An 18,144-nucleotide genomic window follows, 5' to 3' on the forward strand; every position below is an offset into this window, starting at 1 on the left:
TCATCCTTATTTTCAAAACAAGAAATCATACACCAAGATGTCTCACTAGCTTTACTGATCATGATTAAGTTGTTAAAAGTCTTTCTGATCAAGGTTTTACTCAGATTAGACAAACACCCTACAACCAAATAAAATTGAACTGCTTATCAATAATATATGTATCTGCGAAACAGACAAAACAACAAAGACTAAACGTTGACCAATAAACCATGAAAATGTGGTTTAGGTAAGGTGAGCCCTGCCAGGCAGCATGTTTACCTAAAACCATAACATATACCTAACATAGTTGAACTCTTTCTTTATGTATCAGAGATGTAAACATAATCATGAAACCTTAACACAGACCAATGAATGATAAAAAAAAAAGGCAAGGTCAGATGAACACAACAAAACTGATGTCTTCACCTAACAATCCTTCCATACACCAAAAATAGTTGACCTGCTGTTTATAGTACATGAACATCTCCCTAATCACTACAACTTTAAATCATGGGATGCAGTGAATGTCTAAATTTTCAAGTTTTTTATATACTGGTAATAACTACAACAAGATGAAATAGAAATAAAATATTCTTATAATTTATTTCAGTTACTCCATATAAAATAGTCACCAAAAAAAAATACCTCTTTCCTGCAAGATACTGCAAATTAATGTTCAGGAATGTGCAATTATTTGAAGAAATCCATTTTTTCCTACAGGAAACTGGGAATAGGCAAACAAAAAATGTTATAGAATGTGCATATTAAAAAACAACATTTGAAATCCATTAGCTTTTGCATGTAGAAAAATTCCAAGTTATCTAATAATATAATGGTGACAGCCACAATATTCTGTTGCAGTTTTTTTTTACCAGACTTAGAAAATGTTCTCTAATAAAAAGACTCCATAAACACAATAAATGCACAAAATTTGCATTTCCTCATATTTAGTTCAGTATAATAAAACAATTATGGTCTTCTTCATAAGTTAATATAAAAGTGATTAAATCATGAAAATGTTATTTTACCTACAGTCTCTGGGAAATTGACATATTCTCTGTTTAATCATTTTGAATATTAAAATTCTAATGCAGGTCATAATTGATTGATAAATCATGTAATACTCTATAAAATGTCACTTATATAAGAAAGAAAACAAGAATGTGTCCATAGTACATGGATGCCCCAATCGCACTATCACTTTCTATGTTCAGTGGACCGTGAAATTGTGGTCAAAACTCTAATATGGCATTAAAATTAGAAAGATCATATCATAAGGAACATGTATACTAAATTTCAAGTAGATAGAACTTCAATTTCATCAAAAACTACCTTGACCAAAAACTTTAACCTGAAGCAGGACAGACGAACGGACGCACAGACCAGGAAACATAATGTCCATAAATGGGGCATAATAAATGGGTCATAAAAATCACCAAAATTACTAATTGAAATCAAAAGAATTATTTATCACAATCATTGAAGATGTCAGCATTTCCTCAGCTGTAATATCTGCCATCTCAGGGCCAGTATGCTGTTCCAAGACCATTCCAAGTCATTCTCACCAAGTCATTCATTACTTGGCCTGCTGTCATAAATTTATCACAGAAGTTTTAAGTTCCCTACATCCATATAAATCATTTAGGCATTGGGAATTGTTCTGCATATGATAAAGGTTCTAGATCTTGATCTTCCGGCTCTATTTTATCTTGACAGCTATCATGACTGCAAATACATAGAAATCAAGTTGTCACCCAAATATGAGAATAGGTAAACAAGATGTTCAAGAGCAATGAATGTGAAATAACATCACATGGTATAGTATGTTGACATAAATGTTTATCTAAAAAATTTAACAATCAAATGGTCAGTTATAGAAAAAAAGCATTTATAAGAAACTTATTTCCAGTAATTCAAACAAATAATTTAAATATTGCAACTTCCATAAAAAAAATGACAAATTTCAATCGCACTGAATAAAATTCTTTTCAAATGCATTTTTTTCTGATGTGTTTAATAAGCAAGTCCTGTTTTTTAATACATTGGAAGTTTGAAATTTTTCAATATTCAATTACCTATTTTTGAATATTTCAACCCAAAAGATCTTCAATGAAATCTTCACTAACAATAACTTACGTGCATTGATCGGTTTTGTTAAGAAGTTTGATGGTCTTGGCTAAAGGTTCAACATTCCTTACGCTACCAAAGAAATCTGTAAGTAGGACTTTATTTGGGTCCCTGGCAAATAAATCTGTTCTAGTGGCTACTGTTGATATACATAAATTCTTTGGACAGACTTTCAGCTAAAAAAAATCAAAACATTTCTATTACTTTTCTATACATTTTAAACGGGCACTATTAAAGCTGTCAAATTCATGGTCACTGATTTGACTCAAATTCTAATACTTGATTTATAACAATGTAAAAGATTTATCCAAACTATCAAAAGTCTAAAATAAACAGTTTACAGAGCATGGAGTAGATAATATGTAGGTTGGTTTCCTGTGTATTTTAGTCCAGACGCCATTTAATTAACTATCGATTTGACCTCAGATGACCATATAAGCAATGTAAACATAAATAAAGATATGAATAGATTAAACCAACACGTGCAACTGGATTTTTATAGGTCTGTTTGATTTTATTTTATAGATTAAAAATAGATGTTTATCATTGTTTTTAACAGTATAAGAATGACTTTATGTGCATCAAATTAGTAATCAAATGATTGACCGTAGTTTCACTTTCATTGTTGACCTTCTTTTTCTTTAAATAACCAGTACAGGTACAATGCATGCATGGTCAATCTCTAGCTAGGAGTTAAATTGAAGTTCACATGAATACGGATTTAAAGAGGTCGACTCAGTCACTTGCAAGTGAAACTAATTATCAATGTTTCTTAGCGTAATATGACAAAATTGAACCTTTTTGGCTGCAAAAAGCGAATTGTTATTTCACTATTTCACTTTCATTATTGATTGAACAACAAAAATCAAACTTTAGATTTTTTATATATCTCGTAGCTAGTGCCCCTTTAAGGTATGAATCAAAAGTGATTGTGGGGTACAAGTCAAAGAGGCAGTTATGTTGTGACAAAATCTTTTCTTAAGTAATTTACCATATTTTTAAATTGTGTTTCAGTATAGTCTGAACCAATGACTGTTGGGTTGATTAGTTATTGATTATCTTAATCATTATCAGTGTCATTCAACAAATTGAGGTTCAAAAGTAATACACGTATATGTAATTTATCAGATAATTTTCTTAAATTTAAATGCAACATATATAATATTAAAATGTTTTCCTCAACTTTTACAATTACATAAGACTTATTTCTGTTACAGATGAGTTTTTTTTTACAATTGACTAAATATATTGCACCAACAAACTAGTGCAGGAAGAAGCCAGATGGATTCACTTTATCTATTTAAATAATTTTTATAAAATACAAGGAAAATAGTGAAAACAAACCTGAAAACAAAATCTTCCAAAAGTTCAATCTTTATTTGAGTTCTGAATGCATAAAAATTGTCTTTCAAAATAATGAATAGTTGATATCTATTTTTCATCCAGAACTTTATAGGAGTAGTCCAATTTGAAACATGTGTGAAGCTTAGGATATTTTTACATTTTTCATTAAAAACTACTTACAAATTGTCCCATAGTTTTTTTACTATCTGGTGTAACTTTGTCCAGGAATTCTAAAGCATAGTATGTGTATCTATCTATTACATATACACCAATACTGGAGTCTACATGGTGCTGAAATACACAACAATACATCTTTTTAACTTCTTTTTCATCAAGATATAATACAATTATTTAACTTATCATCCAATTTATGTTGTCTATTATTACACCTTACATATATATCAAACAATTCTATTGAGTAACACTTTATCACGTAAAATGGAATAAATCAGTTAATTTTCATTTCATTGCAACCATTCTGTAGTGTAGGTGCCTGTCCTAAGCAAGGCTTCCAAAAAATATTTGATCTGATCCCGATTTTAATCCTTAAGACTAAGTCACAAAAGGCAATTTAAATAAATTATATTAATCAGATGGCCATCCCAATGATTGACATTAGATTAAAAAAAACGTTATTAAACTTTACTTTGATATGAATTTGATGTTCTGATGTAAACTGTTAAATTGACAGTGCATCATTCAAAGTGTGCACATCAGCGTGCTCATATCTGCCTTAGACTCTTTATTTGTGCAAAATGATGTTGTCAAAAACTTTACTTTCGTTTTTAAACCGGATGTTGACATGACAATGGTAAAACATGTACCATATACGGATACGTAAAATCTGTGTACGTTTTCAAAGGGCGACTGAGTGAAGAAGCTCTTTCCACGTTATTTCTTGAACAAAATACTTCAAATGAACTTTAGATACAGGTTTCAATGATAATAGTAATTTTAGCATTTTTGAAGAAATGAAGGATGCATAATTAAACTTCCCACCTGTGCACATGCGCACATGTGTTCTAGTTCATACTACATAGTTCTGACGATTTTTCATTTAAAACCTTTTTAAATTTTTCATCAAACCATGTTTATAAATGTATTTCTTATAATTTTAATCTTTACACTAAATCAATTAGATACAAACCGCTGAAATGTTAAAAAATGATTCTTAATAGACCGATCAATTTATACGATGTCCGGTACTGAAAATAGTTTACCTGTCACCTGAACAGGTAGATTTCAGGGTTCACTGAATTCAGCTGTCCAACAACTAATTAGCCTTAATTAAAATTAGAAAGTATTGAAGTAGGGGTTGTTTTGATAGTAATAAATCATCATGTCACTTTTATGACCGGAAATGTGTGGCTGTTAAAGGCAAAATATTGGGTCAAAAAGATCGTGAATAATGTTAAAATGACCAAAAAAGCCTTGATATCTAAAAAGTAAAAGACCGTTTCATGCTTTTCCCAGCCGGACTTTTACCGGACATTATACAATTGTCCGGAATATATGACCGTTTTGGAAGCCATAGTCATATTTGTTTTTTTGTCACTTGTTTTGTACAAAAATCAGAATAGTTTTCTTGTTTGAATTTACTTACATTTGTGATTTTAAGTCCTTTTATAGCTCACTATGCTGTAAAAGTTTTGCTATTTGTTGAAGGCTGTAAGATGACATATAGTTGTTAACTTCTATGCTGTGAAATTGAATTTCTGTCTTGCCAACGTAAATTTTCAAACATGAAATGGTTAAGTTTAAATAGGATTTATTGTATATGGCACCTTTTTCTCTCTTGACAAAGGGAGACTATAAAATGTTTTAAACACTTTTATCATAGTCGCTTGTGAAGTGAGTTATATATAAATGATGTGTATTGTCTAATAAACTAATAGTTTCTACTCCATAGAAAACTTAAATAGAGGAAACATAGTAGTTCATTAGAGGATACTGGAAGCCCAAAAATATAAGATGCATAACTATATGCATAATTACTGTAACAGTTAAAGGCATTTTCTTAGATCGCTGAACTTTTAATCGATAACTGCTAAAGAGTTTTGAAGGAGTTACTGATTAAAAAGTGTTCAGCAACAAAGAGAGATAACTCAAAAGGTATGTTCACAATGCCAGAATATAAGTTAAAATAACACTGATATGCACAAAAAATTAATCAAACAAGACTTACTGATAAAGAATCTTCACCAACATGGCTACTAGCTACAGATAAAATATTCGGAGAATAAAAAAGCTGGAACATAGACTCAGCTTGGCATGTGTCAATCATAAAGAATATCTCATGGTATCTGAAAATAGACAAATAACATTAAATTACATTTTTCAAACAGAATACAAATTTGTCCAGCAATATACCTAAACGGATTCCAGTTTTTTGACACAATTGAGTTTTGAGATTTGACTGCAAAAATAAATTAACTAAAATATCTGACAAAATTACTTGCTATCAACTAGATTAGTTAATATAATAAAGTAGGAGTTTCCTTTCTGTAGTTATTTTATGTTCCCCCCATAAAGTTGGAGTTTCCTTTCTGAAGTTATCTTATGTTTCCCCCTATAAAGTAGATCTTATGTTTCCCCCCATAAAGTAGGAGTTTCCTTTCTGTAGTTATCTTATGTTTCTTATATTCCTTTTTTTCGTATTTCTTAATACTTACTCAACTGACAAATGAAATTTTTAAATTATATATATTTTCAAGTAAGTAAAATGCAAATGAAATATTCTTCACATGGAAGGGGAGACAATTTGTGAAATTCATAAAATTCTGAATTACTATAAACAAAAAAACAATGAGAAAAAAATTAGTCAAAACAACCTTTGTTTCTGCCACATTTGTTCAAAAGCATCTGCCAGTTCTACATTGGAAACTTCTTCTGCATCTTGAAACTTCAGAAACCCATCTCCTCCATGTCCTAAATTAGATCAAACTTATTTAGGTTTCAAAGGAATAAACTGATGGACTTAAACTAGATTTAAATCTTAATCTTAGGACTTATAAAATAATGTTCTTGAAAACTTTGTTACTTTTTTTAGGAAAAGAAATTTCATAAATTTTATGACCACCTAAAACACTGAGGATTAAAACATTTCTCAGTGGTGCTAGTTAGTACAATAGTATTTTATTTATTTTTTCAAAAGGCACAAGTCAAGTTCTGTCTCCGTGTAATATAGGTACTCTAAGAACAGAGGAAATATCTTAGAGAAGAAGAAGACAATCTAGAACTCTTTGATAATTTAAAACATTTCTTCAGTGGTGCAAATTTGTAGTATTTTTTTTCTAGAGTGGTGTGAGTTCTGTCTCTGTGTTACACCAGTGCTCCTAGAAAGACCAATTTACTAAGAGAAGAAGAAAACAATCTAATGATTAAAAACATCTCTACAAGTTTGTCATATTTCTAATTTTTTTGGAGTGGTGCAAGTTTGATAAAGTGATACAATTTGTAATAAATCATGAGAGTTTTTGAGTGGTGTGAGTTGGCTGTGGGTTAAATTGCCTTGCAGTACATCAACTGAGGATGCTGGAAACCGTATCAGACACGATTCGATAATAGTTTCTGAATTTGGATATTTCTCAAAAATTGGTGTTTTCTGTGGAAACACGATAGTTTCAAAGATAAATTTAGGAAGTAAAAAACACTGCATTTATACGTCATATCACAAATATGGTTTCAGAAGCGTTAAAGCCATCTATGAACTTGGTCTCTTCATTTAGTCGCATGGATAACCATAAAAATCTTCCTTCTAAATACTGTAAATTCAGAAATTATTGCGTTTTTGATGTGTTAGACTAAAATGCGATTTTAATTTTTACTATTTTGAGAAAAATCCTATTCAATTCATATAAAATATTTCAAAATGCGAGTTTAAATTATTATGTTCACAACTCTGTCGTATTTTTCGCAATAAAAAAAAAATCTCGCAATAATTTCTGAATTTACAGTATCTATATTTCATTACAAAAAAAATTTGTTCAGTGTAAACTTTAAATGAGCATGTTACCTGTCATATACACCAAAATGTTACTTCGTTCATCAGAACTCAGCCGTTTGGAGGGTGGTGTACTTTGTGGTAGTCGTCCTGTTAACACTCTTATAAAATTCTCTACTGTTACCTAAACAAAACAATATCCAAAATATTTAAATTCTCAACAGCAACATAAAATATACAAATATCAAATATGGAACAGTAAAATCAACCATATCACCAGCACATCAATTTTTTAAACATTGTATTGATAATACAAGAAACAAAAAACATATATACCAGACTTACAAAAAGTAGTAATTTCAAAATTTTCATAATAATTATTCAAATTGAATTATATTTTTGAAAGAATGAATTTACGCAAACAAATTCTTATTTTACATGATTACTTTCTGACATTAAGTCTAAAATTGCAAAGTGGGGAGTTTGTGTTCCAGTAAAACTGATTTAACTCCAACAATGTTTTTGCCTTCATCTGGACTAACTGCTGCTCTTAGTCGCATGTCTATTTTATCTATTCTTTCCGGGGATTGGGATGTTTAGGCCGTCTGTTATACTGCCTAATCCTTTTGTCACCAGAGAATTGTGAACCTTTTCATGTATTATTCAGTAAGTACTCACCTCATAACCTCTATAATCCACTTCTACGTCATCTCCATATACATTGATATGCTGGTTTGCATTATTAAAAACAGTAGCTGAAAATAAATGACTAAATGAACACATCAACTTCAGAGAAAGGTCAAACATCTTTAACATTATTTTTATATATATGATGAATGCATATGAGGATATTTTTTACCAGTCAACCTAACTGTTCTGTCTCTGTTTAGACTTAAGAATTTCACTGGTTTCAATTCCCAAAGTATGTTTGAATCTGTACTTATAATAATTTGATAACTGCATTACCCTTCGACCTTCCTACTGTTCAGTTTTGCATGCATTTTAAGTATTTTGATAGCATTGAGCATATGATCAGACGTTATTTTTACTAATTCTAATATACGGTAGTTATAGGAATATATAGTACTCTATAGCTCAAGTTTCTAGTTTTTTTATTTTAAAAAATAACTTATATTTTTGGTAAATCTAAAACTTTGAACATCTAGAAAAATTACTAACCTGGGCGAGGATTTCTAGGATTGCAAGCCATATCATCAGCTATCATTAAAATTATATGGCTGTAAAAAATATCAATATCTATTTATTATGATCATATTTACAGATAAAAGTCAACCAGTTCAATGCAACTTATAGTACAAGTTTACATATACTACATGTACTAAATTCATGTTAGGGCTATGGTCAACATCTCTAGACATTTTTTTAATAATATCAAAACAAGTGAAAATGATACCCCTGGCCACTAAAAGTATATGGTAAACAGGAAGTTGTTGAGTGATGAATCTGAAAACGCATCACACAGTGAAGCTGACTTATATAAACCCTGAAACCAAATGTCATAAATCCTTATAATGTACATAGTTCCTCGGAAAGATGAGACACTAAATATAAATGGGACGGAAGGACTGACAGACAGATGTATGGATGGACGTATGTTCAGACAGAGGTAAAACAGTATACCCCACATTTTTTAATGTATGATTACTACCTAAATTCATTTTTTTACCAATATAAAATGTATGATAAAGAAGTTATAGACGTCATATTGAAATATCTAAGTATATTACAATGAACTAACCTGTCTGGAATTCCTAATTTTTTGACACTACGGTATATAGACAAGACATTAGCAACATGTCTGTAATTAAACCAGAATCTAGAAGTATCTACAAGTACTGCCCAGTTGTTTGTGTGTCCACTCTTGAAGAATTCCTCAACTTTTTCCTAATAAAAAATATATATACAAAGTATTTATAAACTTAAAAGTCTAATCACAGCAGCTCATATAAAATTAAGAATATGTTAATATATTAGTCTAATTACAGATACATGTATAAAATATCTCCAAACTTTGAAATTTCATATTTTCCTTCAGTGCAGTACAGATAACTCTTCTAGATGTCTTTTGGTAATTTCCCTCCTACATATGGTACATGTAAATTGTGAGATAACTATATATTTTAAAATCTAAATAAGTTAAATATTCAATAATCTCAATTTACCATGTTTACAAAATGTAGACTAAACATCTTTAATTGTAAATAAAATTAATTTAAATCACTCGTTTTAAAAGAAAACGTATTTAGCTGGGACAAAATATTATGTCAAGGTATAAACAAGAGTGCACACGCTGAAATGTCTCGCCTTCTATACTAATCACTGATATTATGTTGATAGTCCTTAGTATAAAGCTAAGCTTTATAACAACTGTCACATAAACTTAACATTAACCAAGATAACTAAACATAGACCAATGAACCTTGAAAATGAGGTCAAGGTCAGATGAACCATGCCAGGCAGACATGTACAGCTAACAATGCTTCTATACAACATATATAGTTGACTTATTACTTATATAGTTTAAGAAAAATAGACCAAAACACAAAAACTTAACACTGTGCAATGAACCGTGAAAATGAGGTCACGATCAAATAAAACCTGTGCGACTGACATAAAGATCATAAAATATTTCCATACACCAAATATAGTTGACCTATGGCATATAGTATTAGATAAAAACTTTGACCACTGAACCATGAAAATGAGGTCAAGGTCACATGACATCTGCCCGTTAGACATGTACACCTTACAATAGTTCCATACAACAAATATAGTAGACCTATTGCATATAGTATGAGAAAAACAGACCAAAACACAAAAATTTAACTTTGACCACTGAACCATGAAAATGAGGTCAAGGTCACATGACATCTGCCCGCTAGACATGTACACCTTACAATCGTTCCATACAACAAATATAGTAGACCTATTGCATATAGTATGAGAAAAACAGACCAAAACACAAAAATTTAACTATGACCACTGAACCATGAAAATGAGGTCAAGGTCACATGACATCTGCCCGCTAGACATGTACACCTTACAATCGTTCCATACAACAAATATAGTAGACCTATTGCATATAGTATGAGAAAAACAGACCAAAACACAAAAATTTAACTTTGACCACTGAACCATGAAAATGAGGTCAAGGTCACATGACATCTGCCCGCTAGACATGTACACCTTACAATCGTTCCATACAACAAATATAGTAGACCTATTGCATATAGTATGAGAAAAACAGACCAAAACACAAAAATTTAACTATAACCACTGAACCATGAAAATGAGGTCAAGGTCAGATGACACCTGCCAGTTGGACATGTACACCTTACAGTCCTTCCATACACTGAATATACTAGCCCTATTGCTTATAGTATCTGAGATATGGACTTGACCACCAAAACTTAACCTTGTTCACTGATCCATGAAATGAGGTCGAGGTCAAGTGAAAACTGTCTGACAGACATGAGAACCTTGCAAGGTACGCACATATCAAATATAGTTATCCTATTACTTATAATAAGAGAGAATTCAACATTACAAAAAATTTGAACTTTTTTTTCAAGTGGTCACTGAACCATGAAAATGAGGTCAAGGACATTGGACATGTGACTGACGGAAACTTCGTAACATGAGGCATCTATATACAAAGTATGAAGCATCCAGGTCTTCCACCTTCTAAAATATAAAGTTTTTAAGACGTTAGCTAACGCCGCCGCCGCCGCCGTAGCCGGATCACTATCCCTATGTCGAGCTTTCTGCAACAAAAGTTGCAGGCTCGACAAAAATGTAAACCAAGAAAAGGGTGAAAAAAAATATTCTCATTTTCTGATTTTTTTTTTTCTAAATGAGATACAAGAAGACGTATTTTAGAAGAGATATTCCTAAATATGCCCATACAAAACAAGAATATCTTTGACCATAAATAGTTAACTTTTATTAACACAACTTCTTGTAATGTTCATGTTTAATCACTGGACCATCTCATAAAATCTTACATTACGTATTATCATGCTTATTGTCTGGTACAAGTGGACATAGGTGTCAGACAGGTAGAATCACCAAATATATTTCTGATGGGACAAGAGAAAATTTGTAATATAAAAACAGTGATCATTGGGAAGGATTTTTTTACAATGGGACCATATGACCATGGCCCTCATTTTGATCAGTTCATTTAATTTGAGCCTTTTAAAATTACATGTGTCCATTGACCAACTCTAATGGGCCATTTCAGAAAAAAATTATAAGTATAGAGGTCTATTTATCTTTTTTGTTCTCATCCCATTTTTAAATTCTATGTACTAAAACACAAAATTTTATGTTAATTATGTTCATTATAAAATTACTTATTATAATTTTATCTCCCAGTCAGGCAGTCTACTTCTGTGCAATTTCAGTATTGATAGATGAGATATTTATTTTTACAAAAAGAAGTAAAAACATTACATTACGAAATCAAAGGTTTTTCCATATGCACATGTTTTGTCAGTACTCTGAGTAAATTTTGGGTTGAAAATGTAGCCATTTTAGCCATAGGGTCCACATGAACCTTAACCTTGGAACTTCTTCATGTTCTTAGGAAATTGTTTGGGTCTATTCATCTTTAAGGAAATTCGCTGTATTTGTTACAAATATGTGCCATTTTCGGTAAAAACACTCGGTTAAGAACATTTTTATTTGTAGCACTATAAAAGGATAAATTCAAATGAGAGATTAATTGTTACTCATTTGGGGAATTGTTTCCCTTTGAAGGGTTCTCCCAAACCTGTTAGGCTGCCTTTACCTCAGTTCTGACTCTTAAAAGTCTGTTAGATATTAGTGGAGATGCTTTACATGATTATTTGTATGAGTGTGGATAGTAAATCCCCTCTGAAGTAAAGGCCATTGTCATTGACAGTGGGTTTGTGGTCTAGTGGTTAAGACTGATGGCTACAGTGCTGAAGGTCCTGAGTTCCATTCTCACTCGAGATGTCGAATTTTCAGTACACCATTAGAGTGATTTTCACCCTCCCACACACATCTCTGGTATCCAGTCAGGGGTACTACTTTTTTTAATTACTTGAAGAAGTAATATTAATATATAAGTAAATTTGTAGGATACTTATACAAGTGAATTTTATTTACTTGAATAGCTAAAAAAAATATTGGCTGAGTTATGTCCCTTAGACATTCAGATTTTTTTACTTGTAGAAGTAAAAAAGTCATCCTATCTTCTTTATTGAATTCTTATGATTTCTTTGCTCTACTAGAATTATAAATTATCTGCCCTTTGCAGATGTCTTTACTGATTTTAGTGGACAATGAAAATCCCATTTGTCTGTTATCTTCAGAACACTGCTCATTTACAAGCCCCCAAGGAGCAATTTTTGAAGGCCTTGCGCAAATACTTGAAGACCAAACAGCCTATTGTTAGTGTGCATCAACTAACGCAACTTGGTAGTGACATAAAAGCTCTATGACATTGTTTCTAACAATGAAAAAACATCAAATTATAACGTCGTATATCGCATTTTTAACAGATTCCAACATGGTATACGCTTAAAAATTCGTCTCCCAAGCACAGAGGAATTAAGCGTAGCGCTGATATCTTGAGGAAATTTAACACAAATGGACACAAAAGATACAACACTATATTTATTAACCTTCGTTCTAATAAAAATAGTAAAATATAAATCTTGATCTCGACTTTTTGCATTTGCGCCGATCTGCATTTCGATTTTTTTATTCTTTCACCAGCGTAGATTTTGTGTTTTATTTGTGCCGATCTGTGTTTCATTTTTTTTTCTCTTGCGTAAATTTTGTCTTTCATTTGCGCCGATTAGATAGATAGATAATTTTATTAACCAATCATGGTGCCCAAAATTTGAACTATACAATCAAATGAATTACAAAATAAAGCACAGAAAATGATTAGCACGATTTTAGTACATTTAAACAAAAAACCACATGAATACACATTTACACTAATTAACCTGATATAAACCAAGTTATTGACAAAACATAGTTTTATGGGTGCCACTGTGACCTGGAGAAATTACATATAAATTCTTTATAGTTCTATGTCTATGGGAGACAACTCCTGATCAATTTTATTTCCTATATATATATATATATATATACATGTATCTATATATATTTTTCTTCTATTTTTTTTTCAAACAACAATATTTTCTATAATTTTCTTTCATTCTTCAAAAAGGGAGTGCAATAAATTAGATAAGTTTGAAGTAACAAACAAATCTTCAGATGAAAGAATCCAAACAAATTTCATTCCATCAGATAAATGTACAAGTTAATAAGATAGGTGAAAGTTATTTTCATGCCAAATTTATGGGTATTATATTTTCTGGTCTGAGCTTCCATTTTTCGTCCGTCTGTCCCGTTTCAGGTTAAAAATTTTGATTAAAGTTTTTGGTCAAGGTAGTTTTTGATGAAGTTGAATTCCTATCAACTTAAAACTTAGTAGACATGTTCCTTATGATATGATCCTTCTAATTTAATGTAAATTTTTCAAAAATTGAGTATCCAGAAGGTCAGCAATGGTCAGGCCAAAAAACAATTATTCCTAGAAGTTTTGGCATACTGGCAACGTATGCATGTAACTGATGTCTGGATGATTCTCGTAAAATAATGTCCAATCTTGTAATGAAGTCAACATTTATTTATACTGCTTATTTGACAAAATCTTATAGTAAAAATAAAATAATGACAAAGGGTCATTGTTGTTTGTCATTCGTTTCATTTCAATTGGTCTTAAGGAGAAATGATAAACATTTCGCCTGATCTCACTGAAGCTTACAGCTAATTTCCTACTGTATGTAGATCAACACTTTGGTTAGCTTGCTTGCCTTGTTTGTATATTTTGTATAATTATATTTTGATAACGTCCAATTGAATTTAAATATCATATATACAGGTTTACATACCTATATATGAAGATGTCAATCTTATTTACAAAGCTTTAATAAACATTTATACAAACAAAGCAAGGAAGCCAACCAAAGTTTTACCCTACATGCAGTAGGAAATTAGCTGTAAGGCAAAACAAATTAAACCTCAGCGAATGTGAATTAAAATCAAAATGTTCCGCGTTTAAAACTAAATTGGAATTGTAAATTTAACTAAAGATGACAAAAACAATTGCTCCAAGAATAATATCCCACATAAAATCTCTCCGTTTCATTAAGCTACAACTATGACCGGAAAGATTGAAAACAAATTTAGATTTCTAATGCGGCAACAACCTTGTCTTCGTTTTAATTTCCAAAATGAGCCATTTAGATTTATAATATTTTATCCTGTTCAGTGTTGAACTGAGAAACCTTACTAAGTAGGTGAATATAGTTGTTATTCTTGGAAATTTAAATATGGGTTTCAAACGTCCAATTTGCGATTTTTTTTTCAAATAGTGTGCCAGCAAGTAAAGTTTGTACTATCATGACGTCAGATGCAATGTTCTGAAAATGAACGAGAAAAAAACATGAAAATTACTCATAACTTTTTTGAAAGGTCGGTTGCTTTATTTTGAAGAGTACACATGGCACTTTCCTTCTTGAAATTTTTATGAAGAAATCACTGGTATATATTTTTTAATCCTGGAAACATTTTTCAGTTTTACATTTTATTTTTGGCGGGAATGAAATAAATCATTTTTTAAAAGATCAAAACAATATGATTCTTAAACTCTTGAACCTGTATTTGATAGATACATATCTACTGTTTAACGTGAAACAAGAATTATGCTTGTAGGTTTAATATAAAGGATTTTTTGAGAGTTTAGATAACAAGCAAATATTATGTTAATATTCAGGAAAACCCAAAACTGAGGTTGCTATAGTGACAAAACTAAGTCGTTAACCCCCAATTTTTTTCCTCATATTTTGTTCCTCAAATTATGAAATACCTTCACACAAAATTTTAAGGAAAAATCACTAGTAGAAATAAAAGGCTGTTTGGTCTTTAAGATCTTTGCGCAATCAGTTTCTTTATTGAATTAATGAGTTGAAACACTGAAGTTCTGAACTCTAATAAAAAAAATTGAGCAAACCTGGGAAAAATCATTAAAGGCATGAATTTACATCTCAAAACTTGAGGACTTTTGTCATTGTTTGTGGGATTGTAAGAAAAATTAGCTTATACAAGTAATTTTTTTAGAAAATTAAGGGGAGATTATTCAAACATTATTTATTTACTTATATGTGTATATTTTTTTTTACTTCTTCAACATTCAAGTAAATAAAAATAACTTGTACAAGTAGTACCCCTGACTGGTATCCAGACCGGAGTTTAAACTAGATTGGATACTCCAGGGGCCTTGGTAGGTCAAAGTTGTCCCCAGCTTGACCTGGAGATCAATCTTCTAAAATCTCTTTGGGTTGTCTGTTTCCACCGAGAAGACTGGACACATCTCCATTAATCCTTAGGGAGTGAACATGGATCTGCTGTACCCTTTCAGTCAATCAAGGTGCGTCTACACTAGCGGAATCTCGAAGTACATACATACTTTGACCATATCCAACTAAGTTTGACATCACGTGACTTCTTTGACGTATACTAGCCGCCATTTTGTATTATATTTCCCCATATAAAATGCATAGATGCTTCAATAAAGTTCAATTTTCTCATAAACCTGACCCGTTTCCTAACTTTTGCAAATCAATCCTTGATATTCAAACATATTTCTATCAAACAATGTTGGTCCTAGCAGTTTAATTTTTGATTAAAGTCGGTCATTTTAGAGTTGTAAAACATGCACTTTTTCTCGTCATTTCTCCGTTGACTCAATGCTAAATTACTGATACCCATGTCTACTTGTACAACACATAAAGAAATTCCGTAAATAAAAAACAAACTTTGCAAATCGATAAAGTATATTGAAACATATATCTGGCGGGGAATACTACTTAAAACAGTTTAATTTTAGGGCAAATTCGGTCAAACATCGATTTAAAAAAGGGAAATTTTCGGGATTTTTCAAAATGGCGGATGATGTATCATGATGTATATGGAAATGTTGCATCAAAGCAAGGATTTGTATAGCAAGACTTTTCCAGATTATATTCATTCAGAATCTCTGATATTTCTGTTCTTTTCTTTGGTGACATTTTGATATGATTGATTTCAAAATGTCTTGATATAGAAAATATAATTTTAAGTGTGACACAGGAACATTTATTTTGACAGATATCCAGTATTTACTGTTACCGGAAAATATTTTACAATAAAATTCATAATACATTTTTTTCTCTTCTTTTTTTAAAGGTGTTTTTCCTGTTTTCTGTATATTTTATCTTTCTGTAGAAATATATTTATACATTCCTTATAGAACAAAAAAATATTTTCATCCGATGAGAAAAAAACCCAATGCCCAACAATTATTATAGATAAATATTCTATACCTTTAAAAATTCATCCCTTTACAGAACAGGTGAACTCTGACTTGGGTTATAATGTTACGTAACAATATATTGTCAGGTAGACATACAAACCAAAAGCAACCAGGTGACATTAAACATCCTGTCAGTGTGTACACATGTATTACCAGAGTTTAAATTTTGTGATATACTAAAGTTTAAATAAATGTACAAATAAATACCTTCTTTTAATTTCCCGTGTCAAATCAGAAGACGTATGTATCATAATAAACTTTAAGAACATATAAAAGATATTCAAATATTTATGTTTCCATAATTATTTTAAAGAAATATTACGATTCAAATTTTACTTTAATTTAAATGGATTTTTTTTTATTATTTTATACATGTTATAGGAAATTCAACGAGATTTTATTATTATTTTTTTTTTAATTCAATATTTTAAGCTAAATCCCTGCATTCAGTGAATTGGTATAAAGTTTAACTCGTGTAAAAAATGTTATTGTATACATTTAAACAGAGACGTCGTATAATACGATTGCTCTGATTTCAACAATATGGTATACCCTATAATATCTATCGACAGACTTATCGGTCCTGAATAGGACTGATATAGTTGGGTATGAGAAACAAAAGCCTTTGTTTTGCAGGAACAAACAAAAATACCTATCTTAAATTCATTTTATCTTTCTGAAACACAAAATTTTGGTTAGTCTTTACTCAGAGTAGTTTTTGAGATGTCATCTTTGTTCATTTATAATGAGGGGTGCACTTGTTTTCTATCCATGGGAAGATCTACTATCCCTATATATTACGAGAACAAGTGCTTGTGTGAGGAACCTTTGAAAAGTGACAATTTTTATGTTGAGGCCTGTAGCCTGTAGATGCAAGCAACTAAATGAGATTGAATTCCTGCAGTGACACCCTTCGTAGTGCTAGAAATAGATTCATAGTTTACCTCACTATTACATCTATAACACTGCAAACATGCAAAAATAACAAATAGTTTGCAAAATAGCATTTTGAAGGAAAAGGAACCGGGTGCTTCCATGTTGTTGATTTATTGTGATAACGCTAATTACCAAACTAGACATTAAAAGGAACGCACTACCATAAAACCTAAATAAGCAGATTTCGACTCCGTGAGCCAAATATTTTGGTTTTTAGTTGTTTTATGATAAGTTTGACACAAATATCTTTATATGTTTTGTTGGTTTTTGTTTTAATTTCAAATTTATTTTAAATTTTGTTGTTGTTATTTGTTGTTTTGTTTTGTTTTGTTGTTTTTTGGGTGTCGGTGTAAAAAGTAAAATCACAAAAATGCTGAACTCAGACAGGGCCGTAACT

General features: G+C 30.8%; 1 protein-coding gene across 1 annotated transcript; it reads right to left on the reverse strand.

Moving 5' to 3' along the window:
* Positions 1 to 1,427: 1,427 nt before the first annotated feature.
* On the reverse strand, positions 1,428 to 17,871 carry LOC143062849 (GPI-anchor transamidase-like). The gene is made up of 10 exons (XM_076234659.1): positions 17,756 to 17,871; positions 9,153 to 9,298; positions 8,573 to 8,631; positions 8,072 to 8,148; positions 7,466 to 7,577; positions 6,282 to 6,378; positions 5,636 to 5,753; positions 3,631 to 3,741; positions 2,116 to 2,282; positions 1,428 to 1,704 (listed from the first exon to the last, which is right to left on the reverse strand). The coding sequence occupies exons 1-10, from the start codon at positions 17,846 to 17,848 to the stop codon at positions 1,617 to 1,619; spliced, it is 1,068 nt and encodes a 355-aa protein (XP_076090774.1). The 5' UTR covers positions 17,849 to 17,871; the 3' UTR covers positions 1,428 to 1,616.
* Between the last annotated feature and the right edge of the window lie 273 nt (positions 17,872 to 18,144).

This window comes from Mytilus galloprovincialis, chromosome 2 (genome assembly GCF_965363235.1).
Source record: "Mytilus galloprovincialis chromosome 2, xbMytGall1.hap1.1, whole genome shotgun sequence".
Taxonomy (NCBI): Eukaryota; Metazoa; Mollusca; class Bivalvia; order Mytilida; family Mytilidae; genus Mytilus; species Mytilus galloprovincialis.